The 21,128-nt window shown below is 38.6% G+C and overlaps 2 protein-coding genes across 2 annotated transcripts in view; one reads left to right on the top strand and one right to left on the bottom strand.

Moving 5' to 3' along the window:
- LOC128986373 (netrin receptor UNC5C-like) overlaps positions 1-21,128 on the bottom strand; it is a 78,501-nt gene that overhangs the window by 18,122 nt on the left and 39,251 nt on the right. Inside the window, exons 3-5 of the mRNA XM_054406723.1 lie at positions 12,278-12,404; positions 10,907-11,320; positions 5,659-5,937 (exon numbers count right to left, since the gene is read on the bottom strand). Of these exons, the coding sequence (XP_054262698.1) occupies positions 5,659-5,937; positions 10,907-11,320; positions 12,278-12,344 (760 nt within the window). The 5' untranslated portion in view covers positions 12,345-12,404. The remainder of the gene's footprint in view (positions 1-5,658; positions 5,938-10,906; positions 11,321-12,277; positions 12,405-21,128) is intronic.
- Positions 16,187-17,967, top strand: LOC128985215 (involucrin-like). Its single transcript, XM_054404602.1, has 6 exons — positions 16,187-16,332; positions 16,419-16,541; positions 16,731-16,850; positions 17,255-17,374; positions 17,461-17,583; positions 17,673-17,967. Exons 1-6 carry the CDS (start codon positions 16,187-16,189, stop codon positions 17,965-17,967), a joined length of 927 nt encoding a protein of 308 aa, XP_054260577.1.

Raw genomic sequence — 21,128 nt, forward strand, 5'->3', positions numbered from 1 at the left:
TTAATCATCCTTAAAGTTCTAGGAAGGCCAAATGCTCGAAATCACCAAAGTATTAGAGAACCCATTATTGCCGCTTCAGTGCAATGCTCGATTTCACCGCGTTTTGGGTTTTCGTGCTCGAAATCAGTGCGCCCTTAGTGAAATTAATCTAAAGGTTTAGAGGTGTTCATGAATTCATATGGCATGGTGTGTAAACTGTTATAGAATTACTGAACATATTTTTAAACATATTCGTATTGTATCGTAAGGTGCTTTAAACGTTGAAACATATTGTGGATGCAAAATTGTTTTTTCGGCTATTACACCATTGACTTTCAAACTATTACCAGTTGTTTAACTCGAACCTCTTTCACAAAAGTCTAAATTATCCTCATCAAATTATCTCTACTGTAACTGATACCACAAAACCACTATGTGCGTTTAAAAAACCAAATTGCACAGGTTCAATCCTCAAACCACATAATTCATTTTGCAAATCACCCTAATTCCGTGGCAATTGAGCGTCTGCAATAAATCTGCGGGTGGTCCTTCCACTAGTTCTGCTCCAGTTAATCGAAGACCCGAGTTGTAGCAAAGGTCACAATTATCAAATGATAGAGGGCCTCGCCAGTCCGCTCTTTATGGAGGTGCACTCTCGTAAAAACATAATAGTGGCGGGATGATTTGAATTTAATTGAACCGAAGAGCCGGGCTGAAGTGGAGTGAGAGCGAGAGAGAGGAGTGACTAACGAATACAGAGTCGGAGCCAGTTCATGAATATGCGAGAGGTTTGAACCGTGGACCTGTTGGTCGGTAGCTATTAGCTAAGCAAATACATTAGACCACTCGGCTGAGAGATGTTTGCTGTTACATACGCGGAGGGATTTGGAAAGTAAGTGGTGGATTGTGGAAGGATGAGTCTTATGTCACTGTAGGTGAGTTACCGATAAAAGTCTCAAAGTACATACAGTAATGTTTGGCATTTGCAAAGTGGTACATTAACTAACTATTTACATTTATGTATGTATATTCCCTTGGGGTGAATTATGTACTTTTACAAAAATGTGTTTATAATTTTACATAATTTAAACACAAGTGTGCCACGAATATAGAGTTTTCTGCAATGTAAAATTTAGCAAAGGAGTACTAACTAGCCCAATAAATGACGAATCACTTGAAAGAGTGAAATTACTCTCGGGTAGTAAGATTCCCGAAGCACTTTCAGTTTTATCATGCAATTTGTGTCGAAACGCTTGAACTTCGTGTAAAATACAACCCTTTAAAGAAAGTAGGACAATAGGGTGGTGAAAACTCTTGAAAGCTCAGGGAACAAGGGTCTTTTAGATTACGAAAACGCACGGATAACGGCAATTAATTCCGTGCCAGATAAGGGAAGAACACGCAATAACGGGGTACTTTATCCATCCCCGCCCCTAATGAACATGATTCACTCACCCGCTGAAACATCTGGACACCTTATCAGGGGCGGCAATGGTCTTATCATCGATAAGACGCTGAACATGTGAGACTAGACACGCTATGCAGGTTTAGCTATGCAAATCTAAATTGGACTCCTCGTTAGTTAATTTTTATGCGTGGAACCCATTGTGCTAAATACAATGGTCGTTTATTCCACGTGATTGGGTAAACAACTGACAATTACGGCCGATTATATGGTAATCAGGGATTAATTGTCGATAGCCAGTTGGTAGTCGGAACCTGAAACTCCTTATTGAGCTATTATATTGTTACCGGAACACAACCAGTTGTAAGGAGTCTGGAACGACGGTTGTTAGAACGGTAATTGAGTGTTAGAAGTGTTCTGGATAATTTTGTGACGTGAATTCGAGAGTTTTAATCATTCGTTTGGTGATATTCCTCCTTGGATTTCACAGGCGAAACCCTTAGGATATACCTCATTTCAGGTCAATGACGTTTGTGACGGACAAATTTCAATAAAACCTATTTGAAAAATTTTGTACATTGATAGTTTAGAAAACATCATCATAGAAGTTTGCCAAATAACTGATATATCTCCGAAATGTAGCCTATTATTTTTCATAAAAAAATAATAGGTTGAATATAGTTAAATAGTCGACCAAGTATATATTATTTACAAAGAGGGTAAATAATAACATCTAAATTCTAAAACCTAACATCGAGATATATTCCTTAAATCATAGAAGATTATAGCATCACTGATTTTGTAAACCACATATTATCAGTGCAACAGAGGATTCTCCCAGAACTGCAGATCAGTGTGTGGTAATATGCATTTTAAAAGCAAGAGACATAAGAAGGGATTACAAACCACGCAATTAAAGCTGAGTTAAAACATACGTAGCAAAAGTGTTGGTACAGAGAATGCATAACTTGTTATTAAAATGGTCACGTAAGAGTTTGAAAAGTGAAATAAGAATAAGAAAGAAAGTTTGTCGAAGTATCAAGAGTTGAAAGAAAACAAGCTATTCTCAACGTTTGTAAGCCGTGGTAAGTTCTTCGCCGTTTATGTTAATAGTCTTACAACTGCATTGCCGAAACTTGTCCAACTAAGTTGTTGGTTTTGCTGTTGTGTATAACAAACTCAGCAGTGGTATTTGCAGAGGATCTTACTAAATAAAGGATTATTCAACGAAATATTACACAGGTAATAAGGTAAGGAACAAAATTTGTATGGTTTATAAAAAATATTGGCTATGACAATTATTGATATATGGAATATATGAAATATAAAAAAAACTCATTGAGTTAAAACAGTGTACTTATACCGTAAATACCTTAACCACAGTAAACAGTTTCCATTGTACTACTGTCACAGTGATTCTTCTTTCTATTTTTAACTGAGGCCAAAGGAATTGTTTAATCTTTTAAAAAGCAAATAGGCCTAGTTCAAATACTAATCTTGTTCATTTATAACTTGAACCATACATTAGATAGCATTACTTTTTAGATGATAACGATTTTAAAATGGCACTTGTAGGCTGGTAATGAGTGTTATTTCTTAGGGATGCGATTTAGGAGTTCAGTGGGTCTTGTTGTGTTGGATGCAAAGGAGAACACAATCATACTACCTGCTTTCTACTATCTACTATCTATCAATCTGTACCTCACTTCTCCTTCTTCAAATGTTGTTAAAGCAGTTGAAGACATTCCTGTTGTATTCTGAATATGTGTTATGTTTTATTACTATTCTGTATCACTTACCATAGACAGTGAGCAGCGCGGGGTCTGAGATACGCTTGGCGGCGATGTTCTCAGCAACACAGGTGTAGTTGGCCGTGTCCTGGAGCCGTGCCTGACTGATGAGCAAGTGACCCTCACTACTGACGATCACGTTAGGTATAGCTAGGTACATATCACTTGACTTACCATAGACAGTGAGCAGCGCGGGGTCTGAGATACGCTTGGCGGCGATGTTCTCAGCAACACAGGTATAGTTGGCCGTGTCCTGGAGCCGTGCCTGACTGATGAGCAAGTGACCCTCACTACTGACGATCACGTTAGGTATAGCTAGGTACATATCACTTGACTTACCATAGACAGTGAGCAGCGCGGGGTCTGAGATACGCTTGGCGGCGATGTTCTCAGCAACACAGGTGTAGTTGGCCGTGTCCTGGAGCCGTGCCTGACTGATGAGCAAGTGACCCTCGCTACTGACGATCACGTTAGGTATAGCTAGGTACGTATCACTTGACTTACCATAGACAGTGAGCAGCGCGGGGTCTGAGATACGCTTGGCGGCGATGTTCTCAGCAACACAGGTGTAGTTGGCCGTGTCCTGGAGCCGTGCCTGACTGATGAGCAAGTGACCCTCACTACTGACGATCACGTTAGGTATAGCTAGGTACATATCACTTGACTTACCATAGACAGTGAGCAGCGCGGGGTCTGAGATACGCTTGGCGGCGATGTTCTCAGCAACACAGGTATAGTTGGCCGTGTCCTGGAGCCGTGCCTGACTGATGAGCAAGTGACCCTCACTACTGACGATCACGTTAGGTATAGCTAGGTACATATCACTTGACTTACCATAGACAGTGAGCAGCGCGGGGTCTGAGATACGCTTGGCGGCGATGTTCTCAGCAACACAGGTGTAGTTGGCCGTGTCCTGGAGCCGTGCCTGACTGATGAGCAAGTGACCCTCGCTACTGACGATCACGTTAGGTATAGCTAGGTACGTATCACTTGACTTACCATAGACAGTGAGCAGCGCGGGGTCTGAGATACGCTTGGCGGCGATGTTCTCAGCAACACAGGTGTAGTTGGCCGTGTCCTGGAGCCGCGCCTGACTGATGAGCAAGTGACCCTCGCTACTGACGATCACGTTAGGTATAGCTAGGTACATATCACTTGACTTACCATAGACAGTGAGCAGCGCAGGGTCTGAGATACGCTTGGCGGCGATGTTCTCAGCAACACAGGTGTAGTTGGCCGTGTCCTGGAGGCGCGCCTGACTGATGAGCAAGTGACCCTCACTACTGACGATCACGTTAGGTATAGCTAGGTATATATCACTTGACTTACCATAGACAGTGAGCAGCGCGGGGTCTGAGATACGCTTGGCGGCGATGTTCTCAGCAACACAGGTGTAGTTGGCCGTGTCCTGGAGCCGTGCCTGACTGATGAGCAAGTGACCCTCGCTACTGACGATCACGTTAGGTATAGCTAGGTACGTATCACTTGACTTACCATAGACAGTGAGCAGCGCGGGGTCTGAGATACGCTTGGCGGCGATGTTCTCAGCAACACAGGTGTAGTTGGCCGTGTCCTGGAGCCGTGCCTGACTGATGAGCAAGTGACCCTCACTACTGACGATCACGTTAGGTATAGCTAGGTACATATCACTTGACTTACCATAGACAGTGAGCAGCGCGGGGTCTGAGATACGCTTGGCGGCGATGTTCTCAGCAACACAGGTGTAGTTGGCCGTGTCCTGGAGCCGCGCCTGACTGATGAGCAAGTGACCCTCACTACTGACGATCACGTTAGGTATAGCTAGGTATATATCACTTGACTTACCATAGACAGTGAGCAGCGCGGGGTCTGAGATACGCTTGGCGGCGATGTTCTCAGCAACACAGGTGTAGTTGGCCGTGTCCTGGAGCCGTGCCTGACTGATGAGCAAGTGACCCTCGCTACTGACGATCACGTTAGGTATAGCTAGGTACGTATCACTTGACTTACCATAGACAGTGAGCAGCGCGGGGTCTGAGATACTCTTGGCGGCGATGTTCTCAGCAACACAGGTGTAGTTGGCCGTGTCCTGGAGCCGTGCCTGACTGATGAGCAAGTGACCCTCACTACTGACGATCACGTTAGGTATAGCTAGGTACATATCACTTGACTTACCATAGACAGTGAGCAGCGCGGGGTCTGAGATACGCTTGGCGGCGATGTTCTCAGCAACACAGGTGTAGTTGGCCGTGTCCTGGAGCCGCGCCTGACTGATGAGCAAGTGACCCTCACTATTGACGATCACGTTAGGTATAGCTAGGTACATATCACTTGACTTACCATAGACAGTGAGCAGCGCGGGGTCTGAGATACGCTTGGCGGCGATGTTCTCAGCAACACAGGTGTAGTTGGCCGTGTCCTGGAGCCGCGCCTGACTGATGAGCAAGTGACCCTCACTATTGACGATCACGTTAGGTATAGCTAGGTACATATCACTTGACTTACCATAGACAGTGAGCAGCGCGGGGTCTGAGATACGCTTGGCGGCGATGTTCTCAGCAACACAGGTGTAGTTGGCCGTGTCCTGGAGCCGCGCCTGACTGATGAGCAAGTGACCCTCACTACTGACGATCACGTTAGTGTCGGTCTCCAGAGGCAGACCGTTCCTCAGCCAGTAGATCTGTGGCGGTGGCACTCCCGGAGGCGCGTGGCACCTCAGCTCCGCCTGGTGGTCCATCTCCACGGTCTGAGAGTATGGTGGAGAGTCGAACTGCTTCTTCAAATCTGAAATTGGAAATTCTGGCCTTAGTGTTTAAAGAAAAAATGAAATTTGATCTCTAAAAAAGAGCTCTATAAACATCACAGTGATCACTTGAATATTTCTAGTCGCATATGCTCAGATTCCAAGTTCTTGTACAAGTCCGAGGATATACTTACAACTGAGCTATCAACTGAGCTATATGAGCTATCAATCAACTAATGTTCACACCAGAGGCTATGTTTTGGAGACAGTGTAATTTTAATTTTCTTGTACTTTTTTATCCGTTGGTTAAACAAAGAGTACGATACCCCTCAAAAGAACCAAAGGCCTTCTTTAAAACCATAGGCTTTACCTAAATTCAAGGAAATTGAATCTTGTATAGCATATGAGTGGAGATCATCCCGACATAATGAGTTAAAAATATGGAGCCAGGTCTAGATAGAATTATATCGGTTTTAGCCAGTGCAAGTACCACTATGTTGCATCAACGGCAAGTACAGACAATAAACATATAACAATTCAGACAGGCATATTGAGACAGCAATCTCATTTGTGTGTGATATCCGTTGTAAGGTTGGTCAATTTTAGAGTTCATAAGTTAAAACAAAACGGCTCCTTGTAGTAGTTTGATTAATCTTATATTTAGTTAACTGTATGTACCTGATAATCCCTTTAAACTTGTCAGATAAACGATGTAATACGTATTTCGTTTCACGCATACCCACAGACTCTAACACCAAACACCAAACAGCTTACAATGTAAAATGTAAATCAAGTTTAAAGGGTTTCAAGTATAATATTTCTAGCAGATTTACAGTTTTATCAAAGAAACCCTCAACATTTTGCAGTTAATGTGCACAAGGCGAATTATCAGTACGCTTGTACCAGGAGCAAAAACTCTGTAGTTTCTTATGCCTCCAATTATACAATAAGAAGGGCACGTCCAGCTGAAAACAGGGCGGTTTTGTTTACGGAACCCCGCTGAGTATTTGTGTTAATTGTCGGAATTTTGAGTAAACACAGGATTGTTTGATCAGGCTGCGGATAAACAAACTTTGCGGCGAAATCCGACCTGACCCCGACTGGCAGCTGGCAACAAACACTACGACAACCGTTAACACGGCGGTAATGTTACAGGGAAGAGAACTCGTAAAGATATCGAGAACGATGAGACAAGTGAGGATTGACAATATGAGAGAACGTATCAATTTGCATCAAGAACGACATGTCTGCGTATTTGTCATGAGGCAGATGATTTGTTCAGACGTTGTGTGTGAGACATCTTGGTTCATTATATTGAAAAACTTTACTTCTTTTGTGAAAACATCTACTCATTTTGTAGTACAACTACCTAAGTTGTAGTTGATGCTATGGCAATATTCAGTGTAAAATTATAGAAGCATTTTGAAAGGTTGGTTCTTTTCACACTACTGTATTTCCAATAATTACTTTGCTTAAGACTTTGTCTGTATACTTTTTTATCATTAAATGAAACTTAAGCTTTGCTAATTAAACGTTTGCTAAGGACGTTGTAATCTAAAATACGAATGGTAAATATGTAGTAAATCTTTTTTGTTTTGTTTTTGGGTTACATGAAAATAACAAAATGAATCTTTGACAATGCTTTCTTTATGCGAATCTTTACAAAGGAAATAATGATTTTCACTTTATATTATTGAATAGTTTATTATTCTAGTGTAAATTCATTTTAAATCGAACCAATGCTAAATCTGATCCAATCAAATTAGAATTTTTGTTACGTAAAATTTAATTTAGCAGGGAACACTATTTATTAAGACCCACTTATAACACATCAAAGTCATCTGTAGGCTTATCTATTTAAAGATAAACACCACCAATAAATAACATCAAAACCAGACTCGGTTGAACTATAATTAACAAGAAGCCTTCTGAACTTTAGCACAGCGGTCGGAGCGGTGCAAACGTAAAAAGCTTATCTAGCAATAACTCAACCGAGCTCCGTGATTAACCGTTTTTAATTCACACAAGCAAACGTGCAGTCAGCTGTTTAATGAAAACATCTGAGCAGTAAACAGCTGATTCAGCGGAATCAGCGCGCACTTCCTCGACTTTGAACCGGCTTCAGCAGCTGTCAGATAAATGTCCCGTGATGAGTTATGTCCCCGAATGACCGTCCAGCGGGAACCGTATATATACGCCATAACTCAGAATTAATTTGGAAGACGGATGGCTCGAACCTTCGCGCACGAACAAATCATAGAATTATATTTAACCTCAAAGACAACCCGGGTCGATTTATGTTCCAAATTGACGGTATTTTTACCGCTGCGTCGTCGAGTCAACACAGTTATAAATTAAATTGTTATTTATCTATGACCATGTTTCATATTTGTATCGGGTCTGTATAAATACGCTTAGAGGAAACAGTAAATCTACCATCAGGAGGTGTTTGGATTATTTAATTCCTTTGACAAAATGTTTTTACACACGGGACACTTCTTGCTACAATGTTATGATGATTTAATGGCATAATGTTTAATTGCATTTGTTATTAAAAGCAAAAAAATAATTGATTTTAGCCAGTCAAAACTGTATCAATTAAATACTCATTTATATAAATATGATATATTTAATACGTATATTAAAGATAACAGTATATATCGTGGAAATTATTTTTAGTCTGGAATTAAAACAGATAAACATAAATAAACGAAACATTTTAATTGATACTACTATTTCAGTAATAATCTGCCTTTATTCCCTATATTCCTATATATATTCATATATGAGGTTGGGCAAGATAAAAATCACAAATTCAGTGAGGTTAAGTATTTCATAGCTGATACATATTACCAGCCACATACAGGATGTTCCTATAAACAAATTGCCAAAGGTATTTTCCTAATAATTGTATACAATTCATCAATATTTAAAAATACAGCTTTAAATAAATTACATTTATTAATGAAATTTCAGATAGTAAAAAACGTTTCAAGCCATAAACACGTGAACACTAATGGCCGGTTTATCCAGTGCAACTAACAATAATGAATCGATGGAGATATTCCAGCTGTAATTTAAACTCACTAACATTGTTATCTCCTATATATTTAAAAATACAGCTTTAAATAAATTACATTTATTAATGAAATTTCAGATAGTAAAAAACGTTTCAAGCCATAAACACGTGAACACTAATGGCCGGTTTATCCAGTGCAACTAACAATAATGAATCGATGGAGATATTCCAGCTGTAATTTAAACTCACTAACATTGTTATCTCCTACGAAGCCAATGACGAAAGAGACTTCGGTCGCCAATTAAATGGAGTGAAATTAGGCGCCTCAGGTTGTAAAGCATCTGAGGAAGTGATTAAAATGAACTCGGTAATTGCTCGATAGAGCTGAGTCTATCGGACCACCCAGAGCTCGGGATAAGTTTACGGATCGTCAACGAAATTTGGAAAATTACTTATAATGTGACGAAATCAACCAAAGTGTCTACAAAATTACTTAAATACCGGCTGTGAAATGAATTTTCACAGCATGCTATTGGGGTTATTAAAATGGCTATGATAAATAATTTCAGTAACGTGAGCATGTTAGGAAAATAGTTAACGAATATTTTATCCAAATATTTATGAAATTGCCTAGTCTGTGGTTTATAGAGTGACAAAGGTATTAGACTAATTTAATATTGCATTCGAACTGTTTTTTCGATTAGCTGAGTATGGTTATTCAATCAATGCATACACTTAAATTCTGATTGATTTAAATGGATAATCAATATCTTTACTCTAAATATAGGTCAACTAATTAACTGTTTCAATTAGTTATCTACAAAACAGTAATGAAAAGGGTTAATAGTGAACATATGTTCTAACTACACAAACCTAGGGTATAGATAAATGTATTCCGCACCACGTTTCATCAGTTTCCTAAGCTATTTATTTACGTTTCAACACGTATTTGAACTAGTGGGCAAATTAACCAGTTATTACATTACGGTATTAAATCGATGAAGTTATTCCTATGATTTAAATATGATCTAATAATCTAAACCATATGAAGTAAAAGAGACGATTTAGGAATTTTTTCCATCACTAATACTTTTATTTAGTAGAAGAACAAAGTTGGGATCATCAGATGCAGAAATATTATGAAACATGGTTTTTTACTAACCGTGATTGAAAAGATCGCCGATAACACTTTAAATAACGTAAGATCATAACCTACAAAAATAAACTTTTCCTACAGTCACCCGACAAAGTTGGCTTCCTTGTACTGTTTATAGTACAGAAAGCTGCTAATTGCTGCATATTTATACTTTGCCGTACGGTTTATACTTTGCCGTACGGTTTATACTTTGCCGCACATCAGGATTCCAACGAAACAACACAAAACAGCGTGGTTCCATTATGCACGTAATCCGTGTACGCTTGGAAATAGGTTGGCAACACTTAAAGATAATTATACTATGAGCAGCTGATTGACTATTATAACTACGATTTAACCTGTCATTTCGTGTTTATAGTTTCGGTATTTCTGAACTTTCTGGACTTTTCTTTTAAACGTTTTTAAAACCTTCCTACGATCTTAATAAACAAGAAAATACCCTTTAAGCATTTTTTTTTTGGCGCGGAAACCACTTCAAATTGCAAAAACATATGGAACTATATTCTCAAAACGCGGAGCACATTTCTTGCCGAGGAAAAATAGCGGAGTGATATGGACCGCGGGTACTACTTTCCCTAGGGCACCATTTGTGTTGCCAGCTGAACCTAAAAACGTGTTGCATAGTGTTTGAAAGACTAATTATTTATATGCTTTATAGTGACTGTAGGAAAAATATAATGTGTAACACGAGTGAAAAAGGCCTTTGCTGCACTCGAGATCATTCCACACTCGCCTGCGGCTCGTGCGTAAACATTGCTCTCGTGTGCAGCAAAGTGCCACTTTCACCACTAGTTACACAAATAACTATTTCCATAAGAGATTCAAATATACTTACAAGCCACATCGACGACGGCGGGTTGACTACGTATCTGCCCTCTGGACGACCAAGCGACGCATTCACATTTGAACTTGTCTTTGCCGAAGTATTCCTCTACGTCGTCCCTGGTCACATTCACTGAGGTCTCTACATTCCTCACTCCTGTCTGAGGGTCCACAAACTCCAGGTGAGGATGTTCCCCGGTGCTGCTCTTGTGTCGCTCCCCGTTACACTTAAAGTACACCTCCAGAGCGTGCGCCGCCCGGCAGGATATGGTGGCTGGTTTGTTCTTGATGACGTACGTGTCTGTCGGTTCCTCTAGGAAGACCGGGAGAGGGACCGAGTGCTGGTCCGAGCCTCCTGGAAGAACCGCTGGGAGAGGGTCTTCCAGGAGATCTTCATCGTCGGGGTCATGTTCTGGCTCTTCGGCTCCTGGAAGAAATACATTGATTTCAGTGAGTTTTTATCTCTAACGTTTAAGTTTTGAGCATAGTTGATTTGTATAAAGAATATACAATTTATAGGATTTAATAAATCTGTAATGTTTGAAAACGTACCACATAATGTATACGGTACTTGTGTATAATGTATCAAAGAAATTAATAGCTGCTTAGTATTAGGAGGCTGCAATTGCACAAAAGTGTAAAATGTTCAGAAAGTAATCTTAAATGTGTATTGAAGGCTGTAACCATTTTTTTATTTAAAATTAAATGTTTCCAACATACGAGTAAGTATTATCTTTATAACTTTACTCTGGTTACTTGACATTCTTAGAAATGTTACAAGCTTTTTCCTTAAAATGTTTGCCCTCCCTACTTTTATAATTACACGACTACACGAATCAACAATAATTCAAAATATAACTAATGTGCTAGAATCAAATTAGGCTACACTATTTAAAATTTATAGATACAAATGTATTTATTAAATATTTTTTGATGGATACTTTTTATATAAAATCGTGTTTGTGAAGTAAATTAGCAGTTAACAAAACAAATGTGTTGGGTTTCGTCAGGATCACGGTACAATGAGCTGGATAAACGAAATACGATCCTTTTATTTGATCCAGACACTGGGATGAGTTTAGATTAGTTAACAGTAATCCCACTGTTGCAGATATATTTTCACGTTAGTTAAAATAATTTTACACGAAGAATGTTATGTTGGAGGAGTGAAATTTGAATCTGTAAATTAATTTTAAATCCACATAACGTATGTTTATCGGACAATCATATTTTTTCTAATTCACATGACGCAATTTATATATTTTAATTCCAAACTATAAGATAATATGGCCAAAAGTGCGTGCTACTGTTCTTTAACGGGACGTTTTCTAATTTCCTAATCCTCAATATATTTACTCTAATATTGTTGTATGGTTGTACTCACCAAGCGTAAACGACGTGGCCAGTAGACATAAGTACAGTATACACCAGCATTGCCGACATAGACCCATGGTTACTGACTAGGAAGTGATACGGCTAGTGAAGTGTGGAGACACCATCGCACCCGCAGCCTGCAACAATGTACAAGTTGACGTTACCAGATATTAAATACATTTGCATAGATCATAACTCTAAACACACGTTGTAAGCTCGTCAATCCACATTTTACGTGGTAAAAAGTTTAAAATAGTTATCTTATTATGTTAAAATACTTATAATAGTTGCAATAGTCATGAAGTTCCAAAAGAAAAGACAACATTTCGATAAGTCAGCTTTCAACGGAAGAAATTAGTTAAGTTCAACAAACCTCTGAGACTTTGTTTAAACATATGCGACACGTGCGAATTCACTTACATAAACACTAGATATATGTTAACAGTATAAGTGCTAAGAAAATCTACTATGGATAACCACTAAAACATAATATATAAGCTTATTTTACACTACCACTGCAGTATTTTAATCTATGCTGAATGTCGATAGTGATTACCACCACTCCACGGCAATGAGATGAACACTGCTAATAATTGTGATGCAAGCTAAATTATAGCTGACGGAATTATTTCCCAATGTTTGCATAGACAGTTAGATCAGTTTTAATTGTTAATTTTCATCAATACAATGAAGTTTGTTCATTTTCATTTATGTGGCTAGAATCAGTTATATTTCAACATAAATGTAATCATTGTTTATACAAGTAGCCTACACAGTTTCATGTTAAATACTACTGCATAGATTTATTTTTCTGAATTATTTTGAATTTTATTATTCTAATTATTTTAACTTTCTTTGAACAAATTTGGACTAGAGCATTCGTAAAAAGTTGACTTTACTAAATAAAACCGAAGATAAATTAGGAAGATAATGTCCAGGGAGAAAGCAGGTGTCATACACAGCCTAGTCTCAGCCTATAATGTTTGCTCGTGCAGATATAATCGACCTGAAGGCACAGAGTTGCAGGGCCAGAGATTATATTGGCAGACAGCCTGTCTTCTCCCAAGGTTGTCCGGTTCAGGTCCGACGTTCCAGTCTCTCCGGTCCGGGCAACCGTAAACAATAATGGCTACCGACGTACGCCTCCTACACCAATATCTGAATAATTCCTAAGAATTTACAAAGCCGTTTTTTGTAGGAAAATTAGGTGGTGATTTAAAACTGAGAGTAAAATAAAAAATAATCCGTCAATCTTGAATTTAGTTTTTTCTTGCTTATAAATACGTTATATTGGATTTAAATATAATTCATGAATGGGTATGTGACTATTATTAGTGTGTATGGAGGAATATGGAAATTGTATCAATTGGTTTACGGTAACGCAATGTTACATTTCTAATATACCTAAATATATTACAATCATAAAAAAATACTTTGATCTGAAATAAGTTAAATATAAAGGAGATTTAATAGAATAATGAGATCGTTAATATTATAAAAAGTGATAATATGTGCAACAATGACAATATGAAAATAATAAACCTAATAAAGTATACCATTTCTATTAGTTGATATAGGCCTAAGAACTATTCTAACACATTTCCATTTGAAATGTATCCAAAACGATTAATTTAGCTTGTCATTAGTTAGGATTTTATATTAAATATTAATATTTTTCCAAAAACTTCATACAAATTACTATTTTCTCAAGTGCTTAGGGAAGTTGGCTACACTTGATTCATTATAGGGCCTATAAGATTTTTCCACAAAAAAGCACGCAAATCTACACACTTGAACAAAGACTTATATTTCCCGATCAAACAAAATCAGTACCAATTTCGCGAACAGCAAAATGAACACGTCGCAGCGCAACGCCATCAAATGATTCATCAAACCGTGAATCACATGGAATAAACCTGGACACAAACGAGCTCCGAGAGAGAGAGATAAAAAGCGAGAGATTGTACCAGCAATCGATGCAGTGTTAAATATGTATCCAGGACTGAATATTCATCATCATGGCTCCACCGACCGCCTGTCGGTCCCGCCAAATGTTTTTGCGCGCGCATTAGTCCGCGTCACCGACCTAAATTGTTTAAAACACTTCTCCTGTTTCACTCATTTTGTGTAATTTGCGGGGATTTTATGCGACCACAGTACCGGATTGTGTATATGTGAGTCGATGCTTAGAGTTATTGTATCTATAATATTTTTATTTTTTATGTCCCCTATACAGGGTGATTGATATAAGTGTGCCAGCCGTTTTATTCGAAAACTATGAGAGGTATAAAAAAAAGTAAATGGTAAGTTCCTTGGATTTTTTATTTAAAAAATTGTAGTCAAGTCAAAAAAAATTATTTTAGCCGCCATTTTTCCAATATGGCCGCCAACTTTGATTTTTCTTATGGAACACCCTGTATTTTATGATTATTCTGGTAGAAAATGTAATTTTAAGACGATTTTATTCTTGTAATTTTTTTCATAAACCTAACCGTTTTAAAGATAATAATGGTTAAAGTTTTGAAATTTCTGCATGAGAAAGAGTTTCGATAAAGGCCTAAGCAAGCATGCCAGCTGTTTTATTCGAAAACCATTCAAAATTTCACAACTTAAACCATTATTATCTTTAAAACGGTTAGAATTATGAAAACAATTACAAGAATAAAATCGTCTTAAAATTACATTTTCTACCAGAATACATCATGGAATACAGGGTGTTCCATAATAAAAATCAAAGTTGGCGGCCATATTGGAAAAATGGCGGCTTAAATAATTTTTTTGACTTGACTATAATTTTTTTAATCAAAAATCCAAGGCACTTACCATTTAACTTTTTTTTATATCTCTTATGGTTTTCGAATGAAACGGCTGGCACACTTATATCAATCACCCTGTATATATCCTTTAGACAATAGCTAGGCTCTATGTTGGCATAGTGTTTTTAATTTTACTTCAGGTAAGTCCTAAAGGTAGCGTTATTATTACTTAAATAAAATCCATTGGTGAAAGGCTGGATTTGAACCCGGGACCTCGGGAACTAATTTCTACGCTCTGCCACTATACCAGATCACTGCACTGTGACCTTTTCAATTGTGCAATTTTCTATATGGGAAGTAATTATTGATACCAATCACCATAACCTTAATAAGTTTACCTTAGTTTATCAAATCTTTATATCATAGACTAGTGTCGGAATAAGATGCGCTTAAAACATCTTCACCAAAGATTGCACAAAATGAAGAATATTAAATCCAACAGGAAGCTCAAGAATGTGGAGTTCATTCGCGGCTCTATCGCGCTTATTTCGTGGTTTCTGTAAATTGCAATGCGGCGTAGGGGATTGCTTTTTGTGGTAATTCTTGGCCAAAGCGTTTTATTCTGTTCATTTTGGAAGTGGTAAAACATGGATTCTTTTGTAGTTATTTCATTGTAAATTATATATTTTAGTAATTCGCTTACAACAGCTTCAGTCTCAAATGCATGATTTCTCATAAGACTTAACTGTTGAAACATGGATGTATATGTGAGTAGATATATATTAGTGTGTTTTTCTTATAATTATGTCTATTAACCATCGTTTTTAACTTTTGTTATTTTGAGGAGTCACCTAACCCTTGGTGATGCTACATAAAAACTAAGTAGATAAAACAGATGATGAGGTTATAGCTCTCGAAGTGTGTCGTAGCATGATGATACACAATTATACCACTGTTGAAATTCATTCAAATTCATGCTTACATTTTGTAAGAGGATAAAAAATACTTCATTTACAAGAAAAAAGTAGCATTTCGTGAAAGAAGTCTGAGAGGAAAATCTCAATACAAAACATAGGGAATATGAAGTCAATACAAAAAGCACGAGGAGGGTTCTGTGAAAAGAGCGGGCAGATGATCAATAACTAATCTGGGAGAGCGGCTGAATGGGCCACTCAAAGACTACCTGCGGGGCTACCTACTGGGGGAGTAATGACTTCCAGCTACAGACGAAATGTAGTCAACAACTGCTGCATCTGGTCCAACAACAACTACAACACCTAGACTACCTGCGGGGCTACCTACTGGGGGAGTAATGACTTCCAGCTACAAACGAAATGTAGTCAACAACTGCTGCATCTGGTCCAACAACAACTACAACAGCTAGACTACCTGCAGGGCTACCTACTGGGGGAGTAATGACTTCCAGCTACAGACGAGACGTAGTCAACAACAACTACTGCATCTGGTCCAACAACAACTACAACACCTAGACTACCAGCAGGGCTACCTACTGGGGGAGTAATGACTTCCAGCTACAGACGAAACGTAGTCAACAACTACTGCATCTGGTCCAACAACTACTACAACACCTAGACTACCAGCAGGGCTACCTACTGGGGGAGTAATGACTTCCAGCTACAGACGAAACGTAGTCAACAACTACTGCAGCTGGTCCAACAACAACTACAACACCTAGACTACCTCCAGGGCTACCTACTGGGGGAGTAATGACTTCCAGCTACAGACGAAACGTAGTCAACAACTACTGCAGCTGGTCCAACAACAACTACAACACCTAGACTACCAGCAGGGCTACCTACTGGGGGAGTAATGACTTCCAGCTACAGACGAAACATAATCAACAACAACTACTGCAGCTGGTCCAACAACAACTACAGCACCTAGACTACCTGCGGGGCTACCTACTGGGGGAGTAATGACTTCCAGCTACAGACGAAACATAATCAACAACAACTACTGCAGCTGGTCCAACAACAACTACAGCACCTAGACTACCTGCGGGGCTACCTACTGGGACAGTAATGACTTCCAGCTACAGACGAAACATAGTCAACAAAAACTACTGCAGCTGGTCCAACAACAACTACAACACCTAGACTACCTGCAGGGCTACCTACTGGGGGAGTAATGACTTCCAGCTACAGACGATACGTAGTCAACAACTACTGCATCTGGTCCAACAACTACTACAACACCTAGACTACCAGCAGGGCTACCTACTGGGGGAGTAATGACTTCCAGCTACAGACGAAACGTAGTCAACAACTACTGCAGCTGGTCCAACAACAACTACAACACCTAGACTACCTCCAGGGCTACCTACTGGGGGAGTAATGACTTCCAGCTACAGACGAAACGTAGTCAACAACTACTGCAGCTGGTCCAACAACAACTACAACACCTAGACTACCAGCAGGGCTACCTACTGGGGGAGTAATGACTTCCAGCTACAGACGAAACATAATCAACAACAACTACTGCAGCTGGTCCAACAACAACTACAGCACCTAGACTACCTGCGGGGCTACCTACTGGGACAGTAATGACTTCCAGCTACAGACGAAACATAGTCAACAAAAACTACTGCAGCTGGTCCAACAACAACTACAACACCTAGACTACCTGCAGGGCTACCTACTGGGGGAGTAATGACTTCCAGCTACAGACGATACGTAGTCAACAACTACTGCAGCTGGTCCAACAACAACTACAGCTAGACTACCTGCAGGGCTACCTACTGGGGAGTAATGACTTCCAGCTACAGACGAGACGTAGTCAACAACTACTGCAGCTGGTCCAACAACAACTACAGCTGGGGAGTAATGACATCCAGCTACAGACGAAACATAGTCAACAACAACTACTGCAGCTGGTCCAACAACAACCAATGCAGGTGGTACAACAACCAATGCAGGTGGTCTAAAAACAATTCAACCAAAACTGGCGGTCCACAACAACAGCTACAGCTGGCAAAAGAACAACCACTACAGCTGGTACAACAGCAACAACTACAGCTGATACAAGAATAACCACTAGTTGGTACAACTGTACAACAACAACCAGTAGAGCTGGTCTAACAACAACTTCAACAAAAACTTTAAGAATAATGTCTAATAATGACTCCTAGCTGCAGACTAAACGTAGTCAACAGTTGCAGATAGTGCTACAATAACTACTGCATATGGTTCAACAACAACTTCTACAGCTTGTTCTAAAAGCAGGTTATTCCATATTGAGAACATTTTTGTTTGAAAAATTCGCATCGTAAAAAGAGTGAACCCATGTGAAACTCAATCCGAATGCAAAAACTCCTAGTAGATTTATCATCATCATGTTCAAATTTTTTTGAAACCCTCTATGGTCATTGTTCTTATAAGGAATAACAAATTTATTTTAAGTTACGTTGGTATGGTGGACTACATGAGCTTTAAGGAATGGCAAAGTAGCTAAGTACTCCCGACCCGCACAAATTTTAAACTATCGCTCCTTATTTTGAATGCGAATTCATAGACACAGCTCAATATTGCCAGTTCATACGTAGATTCAGGTTCATGGCTTTGCGTAAATTAGATTTTGTTTCTTGTGACTAAGAAACAAATAGTATGGGCAATATAAATATGATGTTGTCCAATTTATTCAATATAAACTTAATAAACATAGTACCTACTTGTAATAATAAATATAACATGTTGTACGAAACTACATGAAATAATAGCGAATCGCAAAGAACCTCATCGATGCTCAATCCGCTCATAATCCCAACACTGTGTATTAACACAAACTGACTACAAATGAAACGTTTTAATATTCCTTCATCCCTAAAAGCAATCCGAATCATATTAATTACGGCAAAAATGCACTGAAAGCTTTGTGTTGCTACAAAAATCCAATGTTCGCTTTTTCAGGAAATAATTAGCAGTGTCCATGGTCGAAATATTTGATGAATAAATTATAAGCATTATTAAAACGGAACAGTATCAGATTTGATGAAACCGTACCGATACGCGGGGTTTTAATTTGACAGTGGATGTTTGAGTTTGATGTAATTGGGTTTGTACGACTGTAGCAGCCGTGCGGACAATTGTGTTGGATGTTTTTGCAATAAGTTCGTCACTCATTATCAATGTTTACAGTTGGCATCATTGCGCTAAGTCAACAGACCGGGTTTATTTGTAATGAATATAGGTTGGTTTGTTTCCAGCTGGGTTTATAACGTATTATTGAATTACATTTAACAATAAATTGTGCAGCTTATGAAAGTGGAAACTATAGTTCGGCCGCTTAGAAAACGACCTGCGCGCTAATGCTAAACCAATGTTGGAGGAGGTCGCTTTCTAAGCGGCCGAACTATAAGTGTAAACACCGTATTTAGTTATGGGTAAGTGTATGAATGTTTACTAATAGTGAATATATATTAATATTCTTTTATTTATTCCATTATTGATGAGGCAATAGTTTATCATTAATACAAAGAAGTGGAAATGAGCAAATTAAGAAAATAATAATATTATTTTAAAAGTATTTAATAAACTAATTGTATAGGATTTTTCTTACAATAAATTAGGAATGGCAAGGGTTAAGTGTATAAACGCCAGATATTTAGGAGAAGTAGGAGAGGTAGACATGTAACAAACATACTTCCAACCGAGCCTCAACATTTGCCTTGAAGGAAACAAATTATACTTGAAAATAATCCAAGACAAGAATTCTCGGTTTAAATCAATGAAACCGTCAGATAAAACAATATTATCTGACATCCCGAGCAAATAACAAGGACCCAAGTGATATACAGTCGAATGCTAAGTGAAACAGGTGGTTTTATGTGAAATAAAAACCTGACCGGGATATATGTATTATTTAAGTCGCCGTCTGGGAATGATAAATCGTCTTCGACCACCCATGGGGCGCTTTATGTCCTGTCTTCACTGTTCTTGGATTCCGTGATCGTTCGTAACCCATAAATCGCAGCCGGAGTTAGCAGAAAGTGCGCACTTAGTCCTGTATTTGTAATTCCACGGGGACGAGTTGAGCGTTTCAGTGCGGTTTTATTTGTCAGTCCGCGGCTACATCCACGGACCGCAAGCCTCATTAATATACCATTATTTGTTTTGTCAGGGTGATATTTCTCCGTAATGTAACAGGTCGGGGTCAGTCACGATGATGTGGTTCTCCCGAGAAGGCGTGGGTTCCAACACAAGCACTCACCTACACACACACACACAAGCACTCTTTGTTTAAGCCGTAGTGTGACGTTGATGCATGCGCACGCTGAATCATTAGTCCAGACAATCTACGATCGAAAACCACCGTCCATTAATTGTATGTATTATATTAATTACAATACCGTCTAATTAATGCGCTCCGTCGACCAAACGCTGGCTGCATTTTTCATCTGAACAAACGAGCTATACAAAGGTTTACCAATTGTGTCTTTATACCGACACGTGGCGCGCGGCGCGGGGAACAGTTACAGTTCTGACAATGTTGTAATGCGTCAAAGAACACCTCCCAACGCGGCATGGAATTTGTCGACAAATGACGAATATTGTAAGCTTTCTTTGTGGATTGTTACCAGGTATTACGAGGTTGTTTGAGTTTCGTTGGAAAATCAATTACATACTTTAACTAATTAGTTGTATGTATTGGATCAAATTATTTTGAAGATGCAGTATTATAACGAAATACACATGTTCAATACATTATTATGTTTTAAAGAGCAAGTATGCAATGGTTTGAATAAATCTTTTATATAACGGTTGTAAAATATATAAATTAGAATGAAATGGATTTAATTTAATTTGTGTATGAAAATTTGATCCTCGGGCTATGGCGTGAGGAAAGATTACACTACATTCTTAATTCTCTTCTTATTTACATTGGCGTATGCCATGACTTAAGAGGTAATTGTATTTATAAATTGTACTAACACACAATTAATCAGTTAGTGAAGATTATACCTAAGGGTTTATACTGACTAAACTAGGTATTTAAAAATTAATTTTATACTTTTTAAATGTAGATTAAGTAGGTAGTTGGGTAAATTTTACTTTTTTCGATTTATTAAAATTTCAATCTTAATGCACT

Source organism: Macrosteles quadrilineatus, unplaced genomic scaffold (genome assembly GCF_028750875.1).
Source record: "Macrosteles quadrilineatus isolate MER2022 unplaced genomic scaffold, UCM_ALF_1.0 Scaffold_2__2_contigs__length_208266976, whole genome shotgun sequence".
Classification (NCBI taxonomy): Eukaryota; Metazoa; Arthropoda; class Insecta; order Hemiptera; family Cicadellidae; genus Macrosteles; species Macrosteles quadrilineatus.